Genomic DNA, 25,780 nt, shown 5'->3' on the forward strand with positions numbered 1-25,780 from the left:
AGCTGGGTACGGTCAGGATGCCAACGGTGAGAATCCAGACAGTGGCATACTGAGTCAGAATCTAGACAGATTTTTGTAAGTATTATAACCCTAACGCTCCCTCTAGTGCCTAACCCTTACCTCCTGAATCTGTCTGGATTCTGATAGTCGGGATGTCGCTGTCAGTATTGTGACAGTTGTCATATTGACTGACAAGATTCAGACTACATCCTAAGCAAAAGGCATCCCCTCACTACATAAATTAATATAAAATGAACCCTTTTATTAATCATTAGCAACAATCACATTAAATAATCTCCTTTCTAAATCCATAGAAAGCTGGAGGTAATTTACCCCTGCCAATAATGAGACTCTCATTCATGGTTTCACTCTGCATCACATTTACTGTTTACATTTTGTATCCTAACCAGGTAAATTTTATATTATACTTTTTATTCCAGGACACATGGGTTTCTTTTCACAATATATTGGAATAAATAGCTTTTAGGCCATTACCAAGGAGAAAAGAAAATTACACAAAAAGTCAAACCGTTTTTCACAACTTGACCCAGGACTATTAAATACATTACTTTAAAAAATTTATGGAAGTATAGGGACAAATTTTCATCTTTTTTTTTTATTAAAAACATGGTATTTCATACTATTTAAACAAGTCACCTTAAGGCTTAAGGACCCATTTCAATGAGTCTGCACTATTTTTAGTATCATTAGATCTCTTTGATAAGTGCCAATCATCAGCGGCTCCTGCCCCATTACCTGAGGGGGGCTGCCGCTGCTGGTCTGGCAGTGGTCGGCTGGGTCCCGGCACCTGCGCATTAAATCTGGCAGGCGCCAGGACAGGTCCAACAAGCAGCAGTGGTGCTGCGCATAACAGCAGCTTCTGGGGAGTGCATTGGTTGCAGCCCCGAAAAGCCCTGTAGGGCTGCCCGAAAGGCAGAGCAGCGGCTTCCACTGGAAGCCACACTCTGCTAATCGCAGCCCTGTGGTTTGCTTGTCCTTTGCGTGATTGGCAGGTAGTGCTTCCAATGGGAAGCCATCTGCAGTCACAGTAAAGCTAGTGAAGTCACAGACTGCAACTGGCTCACTGAAGTAGCGGATTTTACTGGGGGTAAAATCTACCACTGGTGGTATGACGGCCAGATGTGATTTACTTGTCATCTTGGGATAAGGGGCTAAAAACCATAATACATTTACTTTTCAGCTAAATTTTCTTTATGTATGTGCAACATACCCCAAAATTCAAATAAAAAAAAAACAAAAACAAAAAAAACACATACACAGCACATGTCTAGAGTATGTTAAGAAATCAAAAAGCAACTTACATCTTTATTACGAGGTGGGGCTTGCAGTTTCTGCTCCAGAACAGTCAACTTGTTGTCAATATGACCATTGATGTCATGAATGCCATCTGAAGACCGCTGTGAAGCTAGCTGTACAGTCTTGGCACGCAGCAGTTTTTGCAGGAGAAGATGACCTGCCTCTCCTTTGGCTCCAATCGTTAATGGGTCACCATTTGCTTCACATTTTATGACATGACTACCAGGCACACACTCTTCTACAGACTCCTCTTTAAGAAGCTTAGTCAACTGAGTCCTTTCACCATTCTCAAGAGGAATAACAGGACTTATAACAGTCTCATGTCTAGTCAGATCTGCTTCCATACGTTCTTCCTGAGACGCTGTATTTAATTGTGAATCACCAGTTTCATCAGGGCAAGACTGGTCACCAGCTTCTGTGGGAAATGCAATTTCTTTGGATTCCTTGGTGGAGCTCTCAGAGCTCAAAAGCGCTGTTGTTTTAATATCTGGGGTATCATTATGTTGAATGGTTGTTTCACCCTGGGTTGAGAGTACTGCACTGGAGGATGACAACTCATTTTGGCTTTCAGGTGATTTCTGTACTGAGCAGCTTTGGACAGATTTGGCCATCAACGAGTCAATGCTAGGCGGTGATGTCTTGACTTGCTCATCTGTGGATTTGTTCTGACACTCTGGCTGCAAGGTTGTCAAAGGTCCAGAACATATAGCAGTGAAATCAGGAGGCTCCTTCTTTGGTTCCTGTAGACTCTCTAGATGTAACGGTGTATGCTGCTGGCGTAGCTGCTGTAAATGCATCTGAATCTGCTGCTGTAATTGAAGTTGTTTCTGTGGTGGTTGATGGAGCATCTGCTGTTTCAACTGAAGGATTTGTTGTACTTGCTGAATCTGATGAGGCTGAAGTTGCTGTAACTGTTTGTGTTGCTGTATTATACTCGGTTTCAACTGTTGAATATGCTGCGGCTGAACATCAGATGACTGTTGCAGTTGCGTTTGCTGTTGTATCTGTTGCTGTAATTTTTGTGCCTGAACTAGATTTTGCGGCAATTGAGATTTTGCCTTGTGGGATTGCTGTTGTGTTATGGTCTGTAATGGTAGTTGTGTTTGAGGGAGCTGTAGCTGCATTTGCACAGCTTGTTTCTGATGTGTTTGTTTCATTTGCAGCTGCTGCATTTGGTTTTGTTGATGTCCCATCTGCTGGATCAGTGAGTTTTGTGTGGGTGCTTGTTGGTGTAGGAGTTGTTGCTGTATTTGTACATTTTGCAGTTGTTGAAACTGCATTTGAGTTTTGTTTTTGTTTGAAGTTTGCAACTGCTGAGATTGCTGGATGTGTTGTTGCATATTTGCATTTTGTACTTGATGCGGAAACTGCTGCATTTGAGGTGTCTGATTCTGAAAGGTTTGCAATTGATGAGACACTTGGTTCTGTTGCGTCTGTTGGAGTTGATGCACTGTTTGGGACTGTGAGCTTGGCTTCAATTGTGACAATTGTTGTGTTTGTTGTTGGAGGAGCTGTTGTGTCTGTTGAACTTGTTGCAAAGGCTGCTGAGCGCTAATTTGCTGTGGCAACACTTGAAATGATAATGATTGCTGCTGTCCCTGTTGCAGCTGTAGGTGTTGAGTCTGCTGCATTTGATGCTGTTCAATTTTCTGTTGTTGCATCAGATTGTGATCCATTTGTTGGGTTGTTTCAGTCTCTTGTGATTCCTGTATTTGGTCAATGTGTTGTATTTTTTCTGTTTGTTGTGGATGCTGTATCTCTTGCTGCTCCTGTTCTGTGTTTTGTTGTATTGGAGGCTGAAGTAAAGGTGGCGAGTGAGTCACTTCCTGTTGCATTTCATTTTGTTGCTGTGTCTTTTCCACCTGTGGAGATTGTTGCACTCTTGCTTGTGGCACTTGCGTATGATGGTGTACTTGAGACGCATTTTGTTGCAAATGTGTCATCTGATGTTGCTTAACTTGTTGTGTTAATTGCAGTTGTGGCTGTGTCTGTTGCAATAACTGCTGCTGAGTTTGCAATAATTGTTGCATCTGTTGTTGCTGCTGAACCGTTTGTACCTGCTGCTGTTTTTGTTGCAATTGCTTAAGCTGCACCTGCTGTTGTGCTTGTTGCAAAAGTTGTAACTGCTGTTGTTGCTGTGTTTGCTGCAAGAGTTGCAGCTGTGGCATCTGTTGAATCTGCTGTTGTTGTTGCGTTTGCTGCAATAGCTGCAACTGCTGTGGCATCTGTTGAATCTGCTGCTGCTGCTGTTGTGTCTGCTGCAATTGTTGTAGCTGCTGTGTTTGCTGCAACTGTTGGAGCTGTTGCTGCTGCTGCTGTGTTTGCTGCATTTGTTGGAGCTGCTGCTGCTGCTGTTGTGTTTGCTGCATTTGTTGGAGCTGCTGCTGCTGCTGTTGTGTTTGCTGCATTTGTTGGAGCAGTTGCTGCTGCTGTTGTGTTTGCTGCATTTGTTGGAGCTGCTGCTGTTGGGTTTGCGACTGCTGCAACTGTTGGAGCTGCTGCTGTTGGGTTTGCGACTGCTGCAACTGTTGAGTTTGCGACTGCTGCAACTGTTGAAGCTGCTGCTGTTGAGTTTGCGACTGCTGCAACTGTTGGAGCTGCTGCTGTTGAGTTTGCGACTGCTGCAACTGTAGGAGCTGCTGCTGTTGGGTTTGCGACTGCTGCAACTGTTGGAGCTGCTGCTGTTGGGTTTGCGACTGCTGCAACTGTTGGAGCTGCTGCTGTTGGGTTTGCGACTGCTGCAACTGTTGGAGCTGCTGTTGCGTCTGTTGCAATTGTTGAAGCTGCTGCTGCGTCTGTTGCAACTGTTGTGGCGTCTGTTGCAACTGTTGAATCTGCTGTTGAGACTGCTGCAACTGGTGAAGTTGCTGCTGTTGTTGCGACTGCTGCAACTGCTGAAGCTGTTGCTGCGACTGCTGCAACTGCTGAAGCTGCTGCTGTGTCAGTGGCAACTGTTGCGTTTGTTGCATCTGCTGTTGAGTTTGCTGCAACTGTTGAATTGGCTGCAGTTGCTGTGTTTGCTGCAACTGCTGAATATGCTGCTGTGTTTGCTGCAACTGCTGAAGCTGCTGTTGAAGCTTCTGCTGTGTTTGCTGAAATTGCTGAGGTGTTTGCTGCAATTGTTGTGTTTGCTGCAACTGCTGTAGTTGTTGCTGTGTCTGTTGCAGCTGTTGCTGTGTTTGCTGCAGTTGCTGAGTCAGCTGCTGCTGTTGAGCTAGTTTCAACTGTTGCTGTAATTGTTGTTGCTGTAATTGTTGCTGAGGTGCTTGCTGACTAGATTGCATTTGTTGCTGCTGCAAAGGTGTTTGCTGCAATGGTTGTGCTTGTACCTGATGTTGCACTTGCTGCTGTGGTTGTTGCAGTTGTGTCATTTGGTTCTGATGTACTTGTTGCTGTGTTTGCTGCAGGTGTTGCATTTGTTGCTGCTGTATTTGCTGACGTGCTTGCTGAAGCTGTTGCGGTACTTGCTGCATTTGATGTTGGACTAGTTGTGTCTGCTGCAACTGATGTACTTGTTGCTTGGATTGTTGCACTTGCTGCAACTGATGTTGAGCCTGCTGAGTTTGAAGGGGCTGTTGGAGCTGATGCTGAATTTGCTGCACTTGTTGTATCTGGTGTTGCTGCATTTGTGTTGGCTGAGGTTGTCCCTGCTGTATTTGCTGGGCTTGTTGCATCTGAACCTGTTGTGATTGCTGCAACTGTAGCTGCTGACTTTGTTGTGATTGTTGCAGCTGATGCTGTTGTACTTGCTGCTGGGTCTGATACTGTGGTGTCTGCTGATGACTGGATGATGTTGGTTGAGGCATTCTATACTGAGGCGGTGGTTGATGGGTCATATGTCTCAAACTTGTGGTAGTCTGTGCATGCTGGCTAGAAGCAGTTTCCTGTGTCTGACCAACATTATACCCCCTTCCCACTCCTGGAGATTTCAACAAGGAACTTTGATCCTGTTCATTAACTTGTGGAGTATCCAGCGTGTGTTCTGGGGTTACTTTCTGTATTGTTCCAGAATGGCCTTCTTCAACATAGTTTGATTGCAATTGTTCAGTCCCAGCGGATCCTGTTGATCGAACTTGAAAAATGCCCCTGGATGGTGTCTGGCTGCCCGGTGGGCCATTAGCCATTGCAGCATGTGAAGCTGCAGGCTGCATTGCAGTTTCCTGATGTGATGCTTGTCTAAGAGCTTGGTTCTGGGCTTGTTGGTGCCGTTGAATTAGAATAGCCTGCAACTGCTGCTGTTGCTGTGGTGTCAAGTGTCGCAACTGTGGATTCTTTGCAATAATTCCCTGGAGCTGTGCTCTTATCTGAGCCATAAGTGGGGAGTTTTGCATGGTCATTAGATTAGCTGCATATGGTGATTGCTGACCACCTAGAATTGGTCTTTGCTGTCCCAATGGATGCTGCAAAGTTTGCCCTATATTATCTTTGGACTGATCATTACCCTGTGCTTGTACAGGACTTTGGCCCACAATTCTCTGTATCTGAATCACATTTGTTTGCTGTGATGTTGTAGGAGTAATGTGTGTGTTATCTTGACTGAGTGGATGTTGAAGAGTGCTTGGAAGTTCTGGTCTCAACTGTGTGCCAAGACTTCGAAGATTTTGTTGCTGGGGAGAAAGAATAATACTATGCTGTCTCACAGACTGTTGCAATGGACTTGTTGAATCATATGGAGTCTGTTCTTGATCAGATAACTGATTTAACTGCTGTCCTTCTTCTGCAGTTCCTGAAGCTTGTAAGTCTGTTTCCTGGTTCAGTGAATTAAGGTTGACCTGTTTCTGAGACTGCTGATCAGTAGACTCTTGGATTTCTGGGCTGCAGGTTGCCTGCTGATCTCTTTGCTGCCCTTGTGTTTCTGTACCTTCTTGAGTCATTGAGCCATCACTAATGTTTGAATCCTTGATACTAAAAATCTGAGTGTGAATATTTTGAGGATGAACGGAGAGATTTTGGTTTGCAGTCTGGATCTGTCCTGCTAGAGGTTGCTGAGATAGTATATTGCTCCCTTGACTTAATACAGTCTGCTGATGTAATTGAGACATTCCTAGCAAATTCTGCTGACTTTGTGACAAAACTAAGCGAGGTCCTATTACATTTTGTTGAGCAACCGGCGATGAACCCAAAACTCTCTGTTGTTGTTGAGCAATCAAAATGTGTCTTTGAGTTGTGTGATGTTGTAAAACAGATGTCTGAGGATGACCCACAATGGTCTGTGGAGTTTGAGAAGTGGCTTGCTGTACCACTAATCCGTGGGTATTTCCCATAAGCCCATGTTGTTTTGTCAACACTGTTTGAGACAAATTGTTTTGAGGGGATAGTGGAAAATTCTCGTTTTGTTGCTGCTGATGTTTTTGTGCTAGTTGCATTCTCTGCTGTTGAAGCTGATGCTCTTGGATCATCCTTTGTTCAGCAGTAAGACCCTGTAGCGTTGGAGTGGTTGAATAAAAGCCACTGGAAGTTCCAGGAAGTGCTGTATTATTTCCCTGAGCTTGATGTTGCTGGGGTACTGACTTAACATATGAGGCACCATGCTGTGGTTGCATGGCTAAACCTGGCTGCAGACCACGCAGATTTCCAGCTTGTCCAACAAGTTGGTTGTGTGGCAGAGAAGAGGTTTGTTGAATGCTGTGTCCACCGGCAATTGGACCTGGAGCCTTTGTGAGGACACGGGAGTTCTGGTTTGGACTGACAGGTAAGACACCACAGCTTTGCTGTTGTTGCTGTTGCTTATTCCGATATTCAGTCATTAGATTTGTATGTTCCTTCTGCTGCTTACGAACCTGAAAATTAAGAGATTATTAAAAGGTGAAAAAGAAAACCCCAGAAAAATAAAGGTGTGCCTTAGAAGCCTTTGTTCATTACAAATAAATATAAAGGATACATAAATTGTAATACCAAGATTATGAACTTCAATAATGTGATATTTAATAAAGTATTATTTGCCAATGGTAGACATACTAACAATTACAAATAGAAATTGAAGTTAGCTGCACAGGCGTCCATCACTACACCAGAGCTGTCACTGCAGGCTGAAATCCTAGCAAGGTGGGCAGAAAGACTGATTCAGACTACATTGCTGAAACACACTGATTCCCAATTTAGCAGAGGATTACTTTTTTATTTTAATCTGGCACTTCATAAGAAATATTTTCATACCTGGTCCAGCTGCTTCTGAATCTTGCTTTGCTGCTCAGTAACTAGTTTTAGCTTCTCTGCGTCTGCCTCTGGAAACTCCCGCCCAGCTTTCTTGGCTGTTCTTTGCTTAGCACACAAAGCTTTGCGGGACTTGCGGTGCACCCCGATTTGCTCCTCCAGCACTTTCAGTTGCATCTGTAAGAGTTGCTGAGTGTGGAAGAGCCAATCTTCATACTGACGCTGATCAGCTTCATCTGCATGAATGGAAAAACAGTTTTTAATGTTCCAAAACTGTTTAAGCTGGAGAGCAACCCACTCCCCAATCATTTACATTCAAAGCTAACAAATGCCAATTTTTTTTTTTTTCTTTCAAGTAAAGCAAGCCTTTCAGAACTGTAAAATAATTATAGATACAAGAGCTGTTCCACCATCACGTTACATGAAAGTGTCATATAGAAGCTTGGGAGGTAGATGGTATTACCCATCATACAGACATTGCCATTTTTGATCTCACCAACCTAAGTACATTTAAAAACAAAAATTGTCAAGTCAATAAGATTACATTAAAATGGAAGCAGAAAATAAAAACAATACGTACTGATTACTCCCTGCACAAACACGGGCGGGTTGGGACGAGGTTGACTGGGGTCTATGATGCTTCTTTCCTGCAAAAAAAAAAAACCCCAGACCATTTAGTCACACAACTGTCTAGCCAGCTGACCGTGACTCTTTGTCTACACAACTAAAAACATTTTATTCTATCACGCCAGTCCAAGAATCTCAGTAATGTGCTTCGAATACTACATAATAAAAGGTAATGCTGAAATCAACATATGTCCCAGTGTTGTATGCAGACAGCACCAACTAAAATGGTTTCATTTCCTGCAATACATTACTTTATACATTTCCATATGTTTACTTACTTGTGTAGCTCCAGCTGGCACTTGTGTGGCAGACTCTGTAGGTCCTGGAACTCCTAGTCTTTGAGCAAGGAGGGAAACCTGTTGCCTACCAAATGAAAAAAAATAGTTATGAACAATTTTATTTATTTTTTTAAATCCAAAGATTTTTTTAACAAAAAGGAAATGGTTACTGAATAAGTATTTTAATACCACAGGTAAAGCTCTTCATTACTTTATTAGTAAAATGAATGCAGCTTAATTTACATTTTTTTTTAAATTCCACAGTTCCAACATTTTCATAACAGCCTTTTAATACATTGCAAATGAAAATTGGATTGTCAGCCATCCAGAAATGTTCCATACCTGTTAATGCCTGGAGTAACAGCAATGCTACCCTGGGCCATCACCTTTTTTATACCCTTCAAAGCAACCATCTTTGCCTTGGCAATAGGATCCATAATGTCCTCTGCTGCAAATTTATCAAGATCTGCAATCAAAGAGAAAAAAAATAATTAATTAAATGTCAATAAAAACACATTCATGCTATAATGTGAGGTGCTTTAATGGGTGAAAAAATAGATTCAGTAGATCATATGAATGGCAATAATCTGAAATGGCAATTATCAGGACTCTACAGGAACCCAAAAAATCACTGATGTATTTGATGGTACATTAGCCCATAAAAAAACAAAACAAAACACATTTTAATACAAAATTAAGGGGGGGAAAACAAGACAGACATACAACATTAAATACAAGTCCATTTATCCAAACAGATTATTTGAACTACCTTTGGTGCCAATTAGTTTGGATAATTGGAGTTCTACTGTACCAGATAACCATTTTCTAGGCATTTAAATTAAACGTGAATAGATTTGTGTACCCTATTATAAATAAGTACCAATTTTGCTTCTGGTCTAATCTCTACCTTTCTTTCCCACAACAAAAAATGATTGTGGACATTTTTTAAATCCTAAAGCAAGGTGCCAAATTCCACCTTTGCTAGAGAATAAAAATAATTAGCCAGACGTATATATCAAAGTGATTATGACACATTTCATCAAATACAATGTGCACAACCAAGAAAATTGTATTATTAGTTATTAAAAACCTGAAAATTACAAAACTCAAATAAAAAAAACAAAGCCACAACCAGTAAAATGCTCAGGAAGGGGTAGTGGGAATGGGGTCTGTTGCACAAGAGTTCAGACAGTAAGTACGGATTTCATTCATAAGCACAAAAGAAAGGTTCTCCCAGGAGTCAATATGTATACAAAAACAGAAATACGAACAGTACAGTGCTCATTTAGTGGGGCACAATTCCTATAAAAGTTTAAAATATAACTTGTTTTAACTTGGTTGTTTAGTGTGTATGAACAACCATCATCAGCAAATATATCTACACATCACTCGATCTGCAGGTATCTGTGCAGTGTGTACTCAGTTTTGGATAATGCTCGTATAAAGCTTTTGTTGAGTGAAATCTCATCTTTAAATCACCACCACAAATTTCTATATGTGAATATACCTTGCTGCATTTATTTACTAACTGTACAAATGAAGTGAAAAGGCACAGTACGGCGTGTCATTAGGCAGCTACTGCTGCCTTGTACTCTAGCAACAGTATTTCATGTTTAATTAACACTATACAGATCACATAAGAGGTCCCAATTTCTAACCAAAAAAAAAATTGAACCATGTTTATTTGCAAGGTGCCAAAATGCTTTGCGACACCTTAAGTCACGTAGTTACAAATCGCACAAAATATAATTGTACATAAAAAGTTAAGTGTAGATGAGGAAATTTAGAACAGAGACAAAAATGACCTGCGAGTGAGACCTTAAGGTGCATACATACTAGATGACGATATGCACAATTTGGCCCGTTGTGGCGTCATTTCCCCGAAGCACAACCAGCCCTGGGCTTTTCACAGCCGGTCCTGGTTGTGAAAATACAGGGGACAAACAACATAGGGGTCCCCTGTATTTAGCATAACCAGCACTGGGCTCAGTTGAGCCAGTCCTGGTTTTGGAAATACAGGGTACAAAGAGTAGGGGGTCCCCTGTATTATCCATAACAAGCACCGAGCTCTTTCTAGTGCTGGTTGTGCTAAATATAGGGGATCCCTACGTCATTTGTCCCCTGTATTTTCAGAACCAGGACCGGCTGTGAAAAGCCCGGGGCTTGTTGTGCTTGGGGGAAACCTACAATGAAACATAAATATATCAAAGAACAAAACTATGCAATATTCTTACACTTACATAAAAAGGTTCCCTAGCATTAAAGTTAATATTCAAGATTTATTCATTATTAAGTATGTAATAAAGCGACTGTATTTAAGATCTCAGGTTTAGTACATGATAAACAGACCGTGTTTGGTGCTATTCTAAACCACTGTGTATTTGCAGACTTCCGGTTCCATCAGTGAGGAAATCGCAACATGTGCCTGGGAATTATGGATCATAGAGAGATAGGCATTAAAATGTACTCTGTAATGCAGTCAGTTTAGACTTGTCCTTCGGTGGGAAAATGGACACAAAGAAGCTGTTGGAGGCTGGACTGTGATCATACAAACTGACCTATGAACTGTATCGTAACAGGAGAACCAGGAAGAAGAACCAATGGGATTATGCCAACTTGTCCTATTGTGTTGCCTATCTCTGCAAGGGTTTATATGCAAGCTCCCTGAACCTGCTAGGGGGGAGTCATATTCTCTCTGTTGATGGAGGCTTCACCCTTGATGCCGGAAATCTGGATCCAGAGCGCCTGCGTAATGTATTGACTGTACCTTGTTTATGTATAATCTTTTGCGCTAATTGTATTTAGATCACAGCGTGTAACTATCTGCTTTTTGGTGAATAATATCTTTTTGTGCTTCAGAACCACAATCCAAGTCTGGAAAGCAATTATTTCTTGTGCAACCTATAACGCTATTTAGCGACATTTAGAGTGTATAGATAGGTAGATCATGTACGATAGATCGTTGGTCAGATTGTGCAGTTTATGCACCTTATCGTGTCCTGGAGTTGCAACGTTTGCAGGTCATCTAGTGTGTAGGCACCTTTACAGTCTAGAGGGAAAGTGGAATGTTGAGACATAGAAGCTAGATGAGAAGGACAAGAGTGACCATGGGACGACTGCTGGCAGAACATGCAGACGCAGTCATTTCAAGGTGTTGGTAATATAGGGTATGATGAAGAGCTGGGATTTGCTACAGTGCAAGGAAGATTGATGGTTGGGCTAGAGACTGGCAAGGTGGGCCCCATTTCTCAAACTGTGTTGTGACACCTTAGTGTGTCCTGAGTTGGTCCCTGGTGTGTCATGCACAATAACAGTGGGGTAAAAAAAAAAAATGCTTGTTGCAGCATCAGAGAGAATCCTGGGGCAAGCAAGCAGCCGCAGACTCAGTCGGCTGCGAGACGAAGAGGAAAGGAGTAGTAAATAAACTGCATTGGTTAAGGAGAACGAGGGGGGGTAGAGGTGTTAGGTATGTAAAGAAACACTGGGAGTGTGTGCTTTGGGTACAATGTTAATTAACAATTATATGTTTAAACTTTTGTGTCACATATGTCAAAGTCACTCTTCAGTGTGTCACTGCAAAAACAAGTTCGAGAACTACTGACTTCCATAAGTGGGAACAGCATAGATGAGATCTTGGAGACAGAAGTGAGAGGTGGTTACCAGGGGAGGAGGAAAGGTAGGTTAGAGGCAGATCACAGAGGGCAAGAGCCAGTTTATATCATGACAATATCAGGGATAAACGGAACAGATTTGGTCAGGAGCTTTGAAAGGGAGTGTGAGAAGCATGAAATGAATTCTGGAGGGAACAGGAAACCAGTGCAGAGATTTGTGCAACTATGGAGCCGCAGGGGAAGCTAATCAGTCTTGGCACACTATTTAGGACATATTAAAGAGGGATATAGCCAGGGGATGTGGCCAAGCTGCAGACCGAGGGCGACATGTGGAACTGCAGCTCTGGTGTATCTGAGCCCATTCTTACCATATAGCCCTCCTACTGGTGCCCATTAGTCCCTTGGAATACCACAGACTTGCCTGCTGGCTCCGGTGCTCATATAGGCAGAGATCCAAAACCGCAGCTATCCTGGGCAGAAGCTGCGGACTAAATTTCTGGCTGGCCGCAGCTGCAGTCACCGATTATGCACAGCTCTCCTGCTTTACTAGCTGCCGCTGGTGACCTGAACTAGATGGTACTTTATCTCCTGTGCTCCTATACTCTGGGGTTCCCGCGGACCGCACAAACGCTGCTGGAGCTGTAGAGGTCCTTCTACCATTTGTTGTTGGATGCCACCAGGACTGCCCTTGTGTGCCTTGAATATCAATTCTCCAGGTTATTTAGCCGAGCATTGTACTAGTGGGACAGCCCTAGTGCCTCCCAGCAGCCCCCCTGTGCATGTCATTGTTTGCAGGGTTATCAAGACCTTATTTGCTGCTGTATCCTTGCAGGAGCTGGACCAGAATGACTCTACATAACTTATTTCTGGGCCCAGAGTGCCTGCTTCAACCCAAATTCTAAAGCTGCATACACACACAACGATTTTGTTACCAACGATTTTCTGTCAGATTATCTGTCAGATTTTTTAAAGTGTAATGAACGATTTTTTGAACTACAAACGATTTTTGCATATTCCCTTAATGAAAATCGTTGAGTTGGTCAGTCTGACTGAACTATAAACGTGAACGCGCATGAGCGATAATCATTCATCATTTTCACTCAGAAAATGAACGATTTTTTTCAACGATTGAAAGATAATCGTTCAAAAAATTGTTGTGTGTGTATGCACCTTTACACTCCTTTCTTGGAAGTGGCTGGCTGCAGTCTTCTACCATACTGTACTCCAACATGGAACTGGAGCTCCATCTAGTGGTTCTTTGGCATAATTGCTTGCACTTACACAAATTTTTCCCCACCTACCTGTCCCGCAAAGAGACTACGGGGGTCATTCAGACCCGGTCGTTAGCTCGGACCGGGTCGATGGCCCCCCACAGAGCATGCGCACGCTGGCGCCGTCGTGCGCAAGCGTGAGATCCGCTACGACCGACAGCGCCGGTCGTAGAGGGTCTCGATCCAAAGGGGGCGAGCTGTCGATGTTGATTGACAGCTCACCCCGTTTGGAAGGCGGGCCAGGGGGGTGGCAGCCCAAACGGAGGCGTTCCCATGGGAACGCCTACCGTTTGGGGGCGGCCCCACTGACATCACTAGTGATGTCAGTGGAGAGCTTCCGGCTCAGACAGAGCCAGAAGCTCTCCGGGGCTTACGACAAGTGAGACCCTACCCCAGGGTCTCGTCGTAAGCCCCGATAGTCGCGATGGTCTCCATCGCGACCATCACCGGAGCGGTCGTTAGAGCTGTGGGTGTTAACCCACAGCCTAACGACCGCAACAGAGGCGGGCGGTCAGGATGCAAGTGGCCGCCCAGTTTCTGAGCGACCGCTTGCATCCTCCGACCGCCTCTGAATGAGGCCCTATTACTCTTAAGTGGCTCTATTTTTTTCCCTTATTATATTCCTTTTATTTTTTCTGCGTTGATTTGTAAGTCAAGATGATCCAATAGATACACCAACCTGTCCTGGTGCCCAGCATTTGCACTGTGTCATCATTACCCGACCCATTTTCCATTCAAACTGTACACTGGTCCAACCTACATATAATCTCCCTGGACATTCAAACAATGTCACAGAAAATAAGGAACACTCAGGTTGCCTCTGCCAATTTCTTTGGAAACAAATCTAAAGGTTCGTGCTTTGATTATAGAACTCCTGGCAGCAAGGACTTGCGGTAACAATAACATCGCTGGGGTAAAAGTCGGTTCCTCTGAACATAAAATTGAGTTGTATGCCGATGATTTCACCTCATTACATTAGCTAATCCATCCTAATCGCTCCAGCCTCAAATTGCTGAAATTTAATTCTGGTGATAAAATGAACACTGGTAAGCGCATGTCGCCTGATCGCCGAAACACGCGTCCTACCACTGCAGCAGCAGCAGCTTTTTTCACACCATTCCAGCAGCCTTTTCTTACGGACCTGTGGACAGGAGGTACTCTCACTATCTCTCCTATAGCGCTCTCATCTAGGGGGGATGCCGGTGACTTTCCTGCAATGCCCTTTGTGCTACCAGGGCAGAGACATGGCTGACGTCCCAGATAACATCAACAACAGCGCTTCTGCTGTTACTTCCAGGGTCAGCGTCTCCCATTCTCTCATCCCTTGTTCGATGCTTCAGACAGGGGAAAGTAGAAGTGGGTAGACGCCTCCTTTGTTACCCTGGACCTTACTATTTTCAATTGCTCTACTCCACCTACACATAGGTGTCCTGAGACATCAAAATACCCTGTAGTCTATTTGATATTTTTATTACCATACACAATTGCGTCACTTATCAAGGTGATTGTGGTATTCATATTATATTACCACAACGATGTCTCAACCAAACAACAGGGATAGTGTTTTTATTTAATATCTTACTACAATCAGGTTGGAACAAGATAGTTTTTGTTGTATGCTTATTTAATGTGTATCTGACCATGTTAACAATGCCTAATTGAGGATCTAATTAATTATCAGCATCCATTTATGTCTACAGGAGCTAATTTGAAACATGGGCATTCCTCTCTGATTAAAGTATTTGCATAACCAGCAGAAACTGTAGAATGAATGTTAGAGATATTTATCTTTCAAAGTAAAGATCATAATGATATTTATTGAACACTTGTTGTGCCCTATATGTGACAAGTATGAACTTCAGATATTAAGTTCTGTTTGAAGGATTGTTAGTCTGGGACCTCTGATTAACATTTATTGTTTCAAAGTCATTTATACTAAGACATTTGCTGTGCCTAAAATATGACCGTTGTAGAAATTATCCCAATACATCACTGTATGGCTATGTGAATCTAAAGATTCTTAAAAATATTCAATTATTCCTGAGAGATTCCAATAGGTTTGACCTACTATAATAAGAGTATATACCACAGACTGCTACACAGAACTCCGGGGTTGACTGCAATTTTTGCAATTTTTTTCTAAATCAATAATATACCAGTGGCTTATTTTAATGCATAATTTGGAGTGGAGGTAGGTCAGTGTCTTATTTGTGTCCCAGGGATTATTCATAGAGAAATTTTCGCCTTGAACAAACATTTGTTTGAGTAATTTTATGATTTTCGTCTTACCATTTTTGATATATGTAAATTGATTATGTAATATGTATTGAGTGTATTAACGACCACTCCTTTTAAAAGGGTATCTAATAAATGTTACGTTTTATTCAAGCATTACACCATTCATTATCTCTAATTTTTTCAAGAGTGCCCCAAAAAGATAGTTTTTGTCTTTGGGTGCATTTAGAAACGGATTTTAATGTTTATCACCCGTCACTAATTGTCCTTTCTGAAATTAAAACAGACTTTGATTCATGGTCTAACCATTTTATTTCCTGTATAGGTCAGGTGAATTTGGTGAAGATGAATGTTCTCCCTCGACTCCTCTACCTTTTTCAAACTCTCCCAATGTATGCTTCCCTCATATGTATTTAAAGTCCTGCAATTTCATACCTCATGCTTCAATTAGGCAGGAAGTCACCCTCATCTAAAGCTACTCCAACGCTCCACACAGAGTGGTGGACTTGGCATCCCAAACTTCGAGATACTATATGGCTGCGGAACTCTCCCAGTGCATACAATGGCGCAATCTCAGAGAAAAAACAAAAAACACACTGCAGGACACAGTCTGCAAGAACATAAACAGTCACACAATGATAACAGACAAAACTGCAACAGAACTGAAGTAGAACTAGGAACTGATAAGCAGGTACAAAGCACAGGGCGGGCGTCCAGTGTCCCCTATGGAATCGGAGAAATGGATTTAACGGTAAGTACCAAAATTCTGTTTTTCCTTCATCCAGCAGGGGACACTGGAGCTTCGTGACAGTGGGGATGTCCCAAAGCTTCCCTCCTGTGGGGAGGGCGGGGAGGGCTGAACAACCTGCAAAACTCAAAGCAGACACCACAGAAGTGTCAAACCTGTAGAACCTACAAATTAGGACTGCGCTATAAAATATAATCTCATATATATCGCTTGTTTAAAATGAAACAATCAAGTCTCCTCTAAATATAAGAAAATAATTTAATCACAACCTACAATAGATAGAAGTAATAAATAGACATAATAGAACAAAAAACACGTATCTAAAACACACAGTAATTGTATAAAATAGCACTGGTAGCAATTAAATTTAAATCACTTGTGACATGCACATAATCATTCCACATAAAGCTTAGTGCATCAGCAAATGTCCTGATGGAAAAGAGGGAGATATCTCTCCTTTAGTTGGTATATATTTGTCTGTATAAGCCAGTGTTGGCTAACCTTGACACTCCAGCTGTTATGGAACTACATAACCCAGCATGCACTGCTACAGTTTTGCTATTAGGGCATGCTAAAACTGTGGCAGGGCATGCTGGGATATATAGTTCCACAACAGCTGGAGTGTCAAGGTTAGCCAACACTGGTATAAGCTGTTATCCATCTGCATGTTATTCGTCAAAGAAAGTCTTTTCATGCACTGTGAATGCCTTTAGTAGTTAAAGTATGCTCTCACCACATAAGCTAAAATTGTAGAAGTAGCGGAGCAATACAGTCTGCCTGTGTTCAAAAGCAGTCCTGGGAGACCACGGTGTGGTGAATGAAAAGCGGTCGCTCTCACACTGGATGTTTACCTTTGTGTACAGGAGACTCCTGGTAGATTAATGCAATCTTTTCCCAACCGCACTGGATAGTAGCACAAGTGGGTGAGCAGGTAAGTACCCAGGTAGGTACACGAATCACAGGCAGGGTCACAAGTGGATTTTAAAACCCCATGAGTGTTGACATGTTTCGCTCCACCAGTGAGCTTTTTCAAGGTCTTGCTAGAAGGAGTACGAGATCGGAATACCAAACCCGACGTGGCCAATCCGGAGCCACTAGGATGACTGGACGACTCGCGTTTTTTCCGCTTGAGAAAACGAGGAAGAAGCGGAAAAGGTGGGAACAGGTATACAAGGCTGTATGGCCAAGGAATCAGTATCCGCTCCCACCGTTGCCTGTTCCCTGGTCCTGGAGCAGTAAAGGGGTAGCTGTCAATTTGTCCGAGACGCCATGAGATTGATCTGTGGCATCCCCCATCGGTGTACTAGTTGAAGGAAGACCTCTGGATGAAGGGACCACTCCCCGGGATGAAGATCCTGACGACTGAGGTAATCCGCTTCCCAGTTGTCGACTCCCGGAATGAAGACTGCGGAGATGGCCTCAACGTCTTTCTGCCCACAGAAGAATGCGGCTGGCCTCTCATTGCCAGACGACTGCGGGTTCCCCCTTGCCAATTTATGTACGCCACGGTCTTGGCGTTATCGGATTGTATCTGAACGCCTTGTAGCAGAGGAGTAGTCTGAATCAAGGCACTGTAGATTGCTCGCAGTTAGAGAACATTGATCGTTAAGAGGGATTCCTGCTGCGACCAAGGCCCCTGGAAGTGATTGTCCAAGACCACAGCTCCTCATCCGCGGAGGCTGGCGTCCGTGGTGAACAGGGTCCAATTCCAAACTCCGAAGCGGCGACCCGCTACCAGATGGTCCGTGTCTGGATATGCGGGTCTGAGTAGACAGATGCATCAGCCGATGCATCTGTAGGTGGGACCCAGACCGTTGAGACAGAAGAGCTAACTGAAATGTTCTGTAGTGAAATCTGCCAAATTGGTGGCCACTATCTTCCCTAGGAGACGAATGCAAAGATACACAGACACTTTTCTGGGTCTGAGCACCAAGTGAACCAGCTCCTGGTTGGTTTATGGCCTTGTCCATTGGAAGGAAGATCCGAAGCAAGATTGTGTCCAGAATCATACCCAGGAATTGAAGTCTCTGCGACGGCATCAATGGAGACTACTGGAAGATGCCACTCTTGCAACATGGCTGGATTATCTGATGTGTAAGACACTTAGCGCAGAAGGACTTCTGCCGACGAAGCCTTGATGAGCAAGTCGTTCAGGTAAGGGACCATCGTTACCCCTTGAGCATGAAAATAAGCCACCATTACAGCCATCACCTTGGTGAATAATCTGGGAGCTGACGAGAGACCGAACGGCAGGGCCTGGAATTAGTAATGAGTCTCCCTGATTGCAAATCTGAAGAAAGCCTGGTGAGGCTCCCAAATCATAACATGCAGATAGGCATCTCTGACGTCTAATGACACGAAAAACTCTTCTGCTTCTAGTCCCGCAAACACAGAATGAAGGGACTCCATCTTGAACCTGTGAAAGGAGAGATACTGGTTCAAGGACTTGAGATTTAGAATGGGTCTGACTGACCCACCCAGCTTCAGAACCACAAAAAGGTTTGAGTAAAACCCCTGGTTTCTTTGTGCAATCAGAACCGGAACCAGAACTTCAGCTAGCAGAAGTTTGTCGATCGCCTAACGCAAAACTAGTTGCTTCAAAGGATCGACAGTATACGCTGTTGGTTAAAAGCACAGGAGGAGTGAGGGCGAACTTGATCTTGTATCCATGAGATACCAGATTCCGAACAAGTTTGCCTCCAAGCCCCAGACGAGATGGGAGCCAGTCATGCCACAGGCTTTTCTGCTGGCTTGGGATCCGGACGGCGGGCACTGGCAGTCTGACAACCTCTTGCACGACCACCTCAATCTGCTGAAGATGAACCTTGCGGTCTTCCTTGAAATCTCGCTGGAGCTCGAAAAGAGCGAAAGGAAGGTCCTTTAAACGAGCGATGTGACAGAGGTGCTGATGAAGGAAGAAACGTGCTCTTACCCCCGGTGGCCAGAAAGATCCACTTGTCCAACTCTGGACCAAATAAAATATCACCTGTGAAAGGAAGAGTTTCCACCACCCGTTTAGGCTCAGCGTCCACTCGCCAAGCCAAAGGGCCTACCTGGCCGACATCTCTGGAGGCATCACCCAAGTATGCTGCAGATTCCTGAAAATGCTACACCAACGTAATCAGATCCGCCCTCGGAGTGTTTGACTTTAAACCTTCCGCCGATAGTTCCCCCCCACTTCTCCACTGCCTTGTTGACCAAGAGTCGACCAAGGCCGGTCTGAGAAGTGCACCAGCAGCAGTATAAATGGATTTTAACGTAGTTTCCACTCTGAGCTTTACTTTAACGTATTCGCTCCCAGAACTAGAAGCGTGGTTTTCTTCGATAGACGAAAAAACGGAGAATCCACAAGTGGCGGAGTCTCCCATTGACTTCTATTCTCTGCAGGGACAAAATAAAGGGAGAAAAACCGCCTGGGGATCTGAAACTTACGGTCCGGATTTTTCCAGGCCGCTGCCAGATGTTTGTCTAACTTATCGAAGAGGTAACATTAGGCTTCTGTTTTTTAGCAAACAAGGAGTCATCTAACGATTCTGGAGCCTCAGGGTCAGAAATGTGAAGAACTTCCTCAACAGCCAGGATAAGTGCTTCAATACCCTGTGTCGGTTCAGGTTCCTGTGAAGACGCCTCTATATCGGATTTGTCCTGCATCTGACTGAAAAAACGCTGGAAGTACCCTCTTTTTGGAAGGTCTACTTACCACGGGAGAGGTACGTATTCGGGCTTGTAAGGTCAAAATATTATCTGGAGGGATGTAGACTCTCCGGAGCTCTGGAATCCAACAAGGCTCCCAGGTGGAGCATCTCATGGGACAGAGATAGCGTAGATATCCTCCAGTTGATTAGCCAGTCGTGGGAATATAGGGGCACTACTGTCAGATGGATATGATCTTTGAGAACTGTCAGACTGGGCCAGGAGAAGCAAGACATCCAGCTAAGGTAACATTCTGATGCCCTTGCATCAAAGACATGCTGCCATTACCGCCATCACCTTCGTGAACACGCGAACATGGACAGACCAAGGCCTGAAACTGATAATGGTTGGTTTGTATTGTGGTTGACAATGGTTGGTTTGTATTGAGGAAGGGTTGGTAACTGGGGTGTATTGTAAATAGGCATCCGGGATATCCAACGATGCCATAAAGTTTCCAAGTTCCAATGCTAGAATGATGAACCAAAGGGATTCCATGCGGAACTTGGGAATCCAGAAAAATTTGTTCAGGTGTTTCAAATTGAGAATGGGTCGAAAGGAGCCATCCAGCTTCTGAAGCAGATATAGATTGGCATTAAAAGCCTCTTTGGGATGGGGGAACCAAATGATGACCCCTGAGGCCATGAGAGAGCGAATAGATGCCCCAAGAGCTTCTGCCTTTTCTGGCTGAGTAGGAAGGCCAGTGGAAAAGAACTGGGAAGGTGGAAGCTGTCAAAAGCGAGAGCGTAGCCCTGAGACACAACATCTCTGACCCAAGCGTCTATCAATGTCTGCATCCACACTGCCAAAAACGAAGAAGCTGGCCTCCCACTCAGAGGTCCCCCGGGAAGAGGCCCGCCCCATGATGCAGCAGGCTTGTCTACTGGCTTGGCAGCTGGATTGTCTAGTGGACCAGGGTTGCTTACCTCTGGGCTTGGAGCTCTTAGAGGCTGAACCCTGGCTTCTGGAAAATGGCTGACCTCTGGCTTTGCCGTGTGGACAAAAGGAATAAGATATTGAAGCTTTAGGTATCGGGGCGGCAACAGACGGCAAGGAAGCAAAATTAGATGCTGCCAATGTGGCCACTATCTTGTCCAATTCTGGACAAACAGAACATCACTAGAATAGGGAAGGGTCCCCAGGGCCTTCTTGGATTCTGTGTCTGCCTCCCAGGTGTGCAGCCAGAGGGATCTTCTGGCCGCAATTGCTGAATATATAGCTGCTTCGTAGAGAGAAGAAGCCGCTTCTCTAATGTTGTAACCATAGTCACCAAGTCACCTCTGTGCGCCAGAGGAAAGCCCTTCCTCCAAAGTGTCTGTCCAGCGGCCGACCGCTTTAGCCATCCAAGCTGATGCAAGGGCAGGATGAACTAAAGCTACTGAATTCACATAAATGGTTTTTAATAAATTTGCTAGCTTCCAATCCATAGGATCTTTAAGAGATGCCATATTAGAAATAGGAAGGAGGGATGACCTAATTAGACGAGTAATATGGGCATCCACAGGGGAGGAGACTCCTACTTAGCCCTATTCACTGCTGGGAGAGGGTAATAGGTAGCAATGCCCTTGGACAGGGTCATTCTGTGTCAAATCAACACTGATTTTACCTCACCAGCTCAGATTTTGTTAAAAGTTGTTATAAGAAGAGTATATATGTGGTCTAAGAAAAATAACAAAATATTATTCAAATATATCATGTTGTTTCCAAACCACCATAGCAGCTCTCCTAAGTAAGCTAGTGAGGTGGGTGTCATTTTACTGTGTTTTTTATGCCCTTTCATATGATATACCACACAATAGGCTTTGTGAGGAAAAACATTTTCCAAATTCAACCTAAAATTTTTGATCATGATTATCTCAAAGTGCGTCGACAAAAAAAGCTCAAAAAATTTCTGGAAATAGTCTATACCAATGTTAAATGTTTGTCAAAATTGAAAAGTGGGAGGATAATGGGTTCATAGTTAAAAATAATTTTTTAGATAGTTTATTCAAAAAAGCTGGGTATAACAAGAGATATGGTAAGAACTTACCTTTGTTATCTCTGTTTCTACGAAGTCCATAGGGTCCACAGGGTTGACCTTGGGGTATAGATTGGGAACCAAATCCGGGCACCACGCAGTTAAAGCTTTTAGCTCCCAGGATGCACTTGGGTCCACTCTCCCTATAACCCCGCCCCCCAGCCAGAGGCACCTCAGATTTTAAGTAGCCAAAGGCCGGAGGAGGAGAGAAAAAGAGAGAGAAAACTGGAACACTCTAGAACCATACTCACAGAAAAGGAGACGGGAAACCGGTGACCAGTAACACAGCCCATATGAAGCCAGGTGCGTCAGAGCGGGCGCCCTGTGGACCCTATGGACTTCGTAGAAACAGAGATAACAAAGGTAAGTTCTTACCATATCTCTTGTTTTCTACTTCAGGGTCCATAGGGGGTCCACAGGGTTGACCTTGGGGATGTCCCAAAGCAGTTCAACCAAGGGTGGGGACGCTCCTGTGCTGAGAGGAGAATCCGTCGCCAAAAAGGAAGCATCCTGAGAGGCAAAGGAAACCAATGCCTAGAACCTTAAAAAGGTATGGACAGAAGACCACGTGGACACCTAGTAAGGCAAAACAGCCGAGGCGCCACGACTTTACACGGCCCGAGAAAAAAACAAGCCTCAACGACAGAAATGCCCACCCATGGGTAGGCCCCTGAGGAAGACATACGAGGCCATCCAGTCAACATTTCATTATAGGCCGGCCATCGTTTCCTGTTAAAACCAGAAACCGCAGACCACCAATAAGGAGTCCGCTTACCATAAGGAACTTGAACGGATCACATAAAGCCAAAGAGGCCGGACCACAGTCCATGAGGCCACAACAGCCGAGAGGACTGGGAACTGAATGGCCATACCATAAGTTCCAGAATAATATGGAACCTAAAAACCACTTTAAGAAGAAACACAGGGCGAGAGCAACTCACACCCTGACATGATGCCCTCCAGAAGAGGGAGCCACATGAGAACGCTCCCCATTCAGACACTCTCCTGGTTGATTTAAACACCCTGAGAGAGAGAGAGAGAGAGAGAGAGCTTAAACAATAGACCATGTAATGGCTATCACAACCAGCGGTTCCATTGACTGTCCCCGGAGGGAACAAAGAACCACTACTAACTCCCCAGGAGTCCCTAGGGAGGACAAGTGGAGACATAATCCAGAAAACACTCCAAAGGATGAACTGGATACCAGAGCGGAGCAATTCCATATCTTAACCATACCGACAGTGTAGAGATCCGCACTGTCAGGAAGGCCAGGCCAAGGGTGAAACCCAAGCCAGCTGGAAGGAATGCCAGAATATCTGGAAATCCTGGACACCGGAGGATCGTATCGACAGGTACGATACCATAAGAATTATGTATGCCACAGTCCGTGGCAGATCCCAGCAAAGTCTGGCCTATCTGCTCTAAACATCTCAATGAAGACAGAGCCAGGGAAGCCCGAGGACCACAGTAGGGGCGCAGTTAAAGACAAGCGATCCAGATCCAGGGAAAAACAAGGACCCTGAGACAACAGGTCCAGATAGTGAAGCAGTAGGAACGGAGCATCGAGGAGGAGACTCCGAAAATCTTAGTACCAGTGATGTCTGGGACGACCTGGAGCCCCCAGAAGGAAAGCCCCTCCGTCTCGAATTAAACTTCCGAAGACCTCGAGGAAGAAGGGAGACCGGAGGACACAGGTACACAAAGTGGAAGGACCACTTCACTGACAAAGAGTCACTGAAGGTAGCTTCAGTACTCCTAGAGCTGGACTGTAACACCGGTAATGTGTGATCGAGTCAGAAGGCCATGGGGATCAATCCCCTCAGGGAGGCCCCCTCTGCTCACCAGGAGTTGAAACCTCTCTTGGAGAAGAGACTAGTCCCCGGGATGCACGCCGTGACGGCTGAGGAAGCCCGCTTCCCAATGGAGAGCTCCGGGAATAAACACCGCAGAGTTGGCCAGGAGAAGACCCTTGGACTATGTCAGAATGGGTGACATTCCTAACATTGCCACCCAACTACCAGTGTTGCCTAGATGGAAGCCACTGTTGTGACACTGTCGGACTGAACCTATTCAGGTTTACCGTGACAAATGGGTTAGGCCAGAGTGAAAGTCCAAGACAGCTTAAAGTATCAACAAGTTAAGTGGCAGGGCAGAAGCGACAGACGTCCAACTGCCCCGAAACGAATGCGGACCAGACACTGTCTTTAGCAAAGAACACCCTGGACGAGATGGCCATAGCCACCCGGACAGAGACCAACTCGCCTCCGGAGAAAGTATCATCGTTCGAACAGCGATCCGATGGAAAAAACTCGATCCATCTGGAGGGGAGTCAATTATGGCAAGGCCTGGAATGGAACTGAGCACATTCCACCCTACCAAAAGGTAGACACTCTGGTAGACCGCGCATCACAAAGAGTAATGACATATGTCGACTGCGTAGATATCCGCACACTCGAAGTTGAAGAGTGGAGATCTTGTCTTACGCCAGAAAAATTCTCAGATTCTGAGAATCCAGCAGTGCTCCCAGATGAAGAAAACCCTGTGAGGGATGCAGGGAGGACTTTTCCTCCGTTGACTAATTATCTGTGCCGAGAAGAAGCCCCGGTTATCCTGACCTGGCGGTAAAGTACCTTGGTAATCCTGCTAAAAGCAGCTTACCGTCCAGAGAAAGGAGCATTCGGATACACTGAACAGGTGAACTGTCAGAAAATCCATAAAGCTGGTAAACCCCGGTGGAGTTGAGGACAGCCCCAAAAGGCAGAGGCCGAAACTTACAAGTGTTGCTGTGGCACAGCAAACCTGAACCCATGCTGATGAGAGGGCTCTGTATGTACCCGTAGGTACGTATCCTGAATACTCGGATATACCATAAAATCCCCAGGTTCCAAACATCGGATGATGGAGCATGGACGATTCCACCTGAGTCAAGGCACCGTTGGAATCTGATTCAGGGATTTGAGACAGAGTATAGGCAAAGGAGGACCAGTCGGTCACCGCCCAAAAAGAAAGTAGAACAACCAGTCCCTCACTGAGATAGTGAGGTTGGCCGAAATAGCTCTGCTTACCACAAAGACTGTATAGCTTTCTGGGATTGTAAGGCCCTGATCAGTTCTGAAGAAGGGCCCGTGTAACAATGCCTGTGAGGAGGCTGCATGAGCAATGAGAGGCCGTTGAGAATCAGTACCTCACTCTGGAAATTCCCCAGATGTAGACCTGTCCCGTCAGGCTGAGGGTATATCCTCAGGTGTAGAAACAGGGTCGTCCGGAAGTCCAGGACTGCTCGGTACTGGATATGGTGGCCCCCGTGGAGGCCGACAGCCTAGGAAAAAACAGGCCTTTAGGCTGACCCTGAGGACAAAAAGACTTAACAGAGTTAGTCCGAATGTAGTGGGAGTAGCTAAAGACGGTATCTCCCCATTAGTGATACTGCCAATGATGCAACGATCTTGTCAAGGTCAGGACCAAACAAGAACTTCCCCCTGGAAGGAGTGCACCTCTGCTTTCCCATAACGCAGCCATAGGGTACTGCGGCGGATACAGACGCCGCCGAAACCCTGAAAGTTAGAAGACCGGCATCCCATGAGGTAATCCCACATATGACCACTGCATATTTTGTGAGCGGCAAAAAGATATTTGAACCTCAGACGTGTTGGAGGGGAAAAACGTCACAAAAGCATCACCATGCGATGGCCATGGTAGGACGGGCAACAGGCCCTGAAAACGAGTACATTGATTTCAGGCAAAGTTACCACCTACGGATCCGTAAAATTCGTCCAGGCCGGGATGGGAGGCGTATTAATGCCTGTAACCCGATGATTAACATACAAATCCAT

General features: G+C 44.7%; 1 protein-coding gene across 2 annotated transcripts in view; it reads right to left on the reverse strand.

Annotated features, from left to right (window-relative positions):
• KMT2D (lysine methyltransferase 2D) overlaps nt 1-25,780 on the reverse strand; it is a 169,099-nt gene that overhangs the window by 34,870 nt on the left and 108,449 nt on the right. For both annotated transcript variants that reach the window (XM_088448524.1, XM_088448469.1), the window contains exons 34-38: nt 8,718-8,841; nt 8,376-8,460; nt 8,051-8,117; nt 7,474-7,706; nt 1,323-7,097 (exon numbers count right to left, since the gene is read on the reverse strand). In XM_088448524.1, the coding sequence (XP_088304650.1) occupies nt 1,323-7,097; nt 7,474-7,706; nt 8,051-8,117; nt 8,376-8,460; nt 8,718-8,841 (6,284 nt within the window). The remainder of the gene's footprint in view (nt 1-1,322; nt 7,098-7,473; nt 7,707-8,050; nt 8,118-8,375; nt 8,461-8,717; nt 8,842-25,780) is intronic.

Source organism: Taudactylus pleione, unplaced genomic scaffold (genome assembly GCF_031769625.1).
Source record: "Taudactylus pleione unplaced genomic scaffold, aTauple2 ptg000005l, whole genome shotgun sequence".
NCBI classification, from domain to species: domain Eukaryota; kingdom Metazoa; phylum Chordata; class Amphibia; order Anura; family Myobatrachidae; genus Taudactylus; species Taudactylus pleione.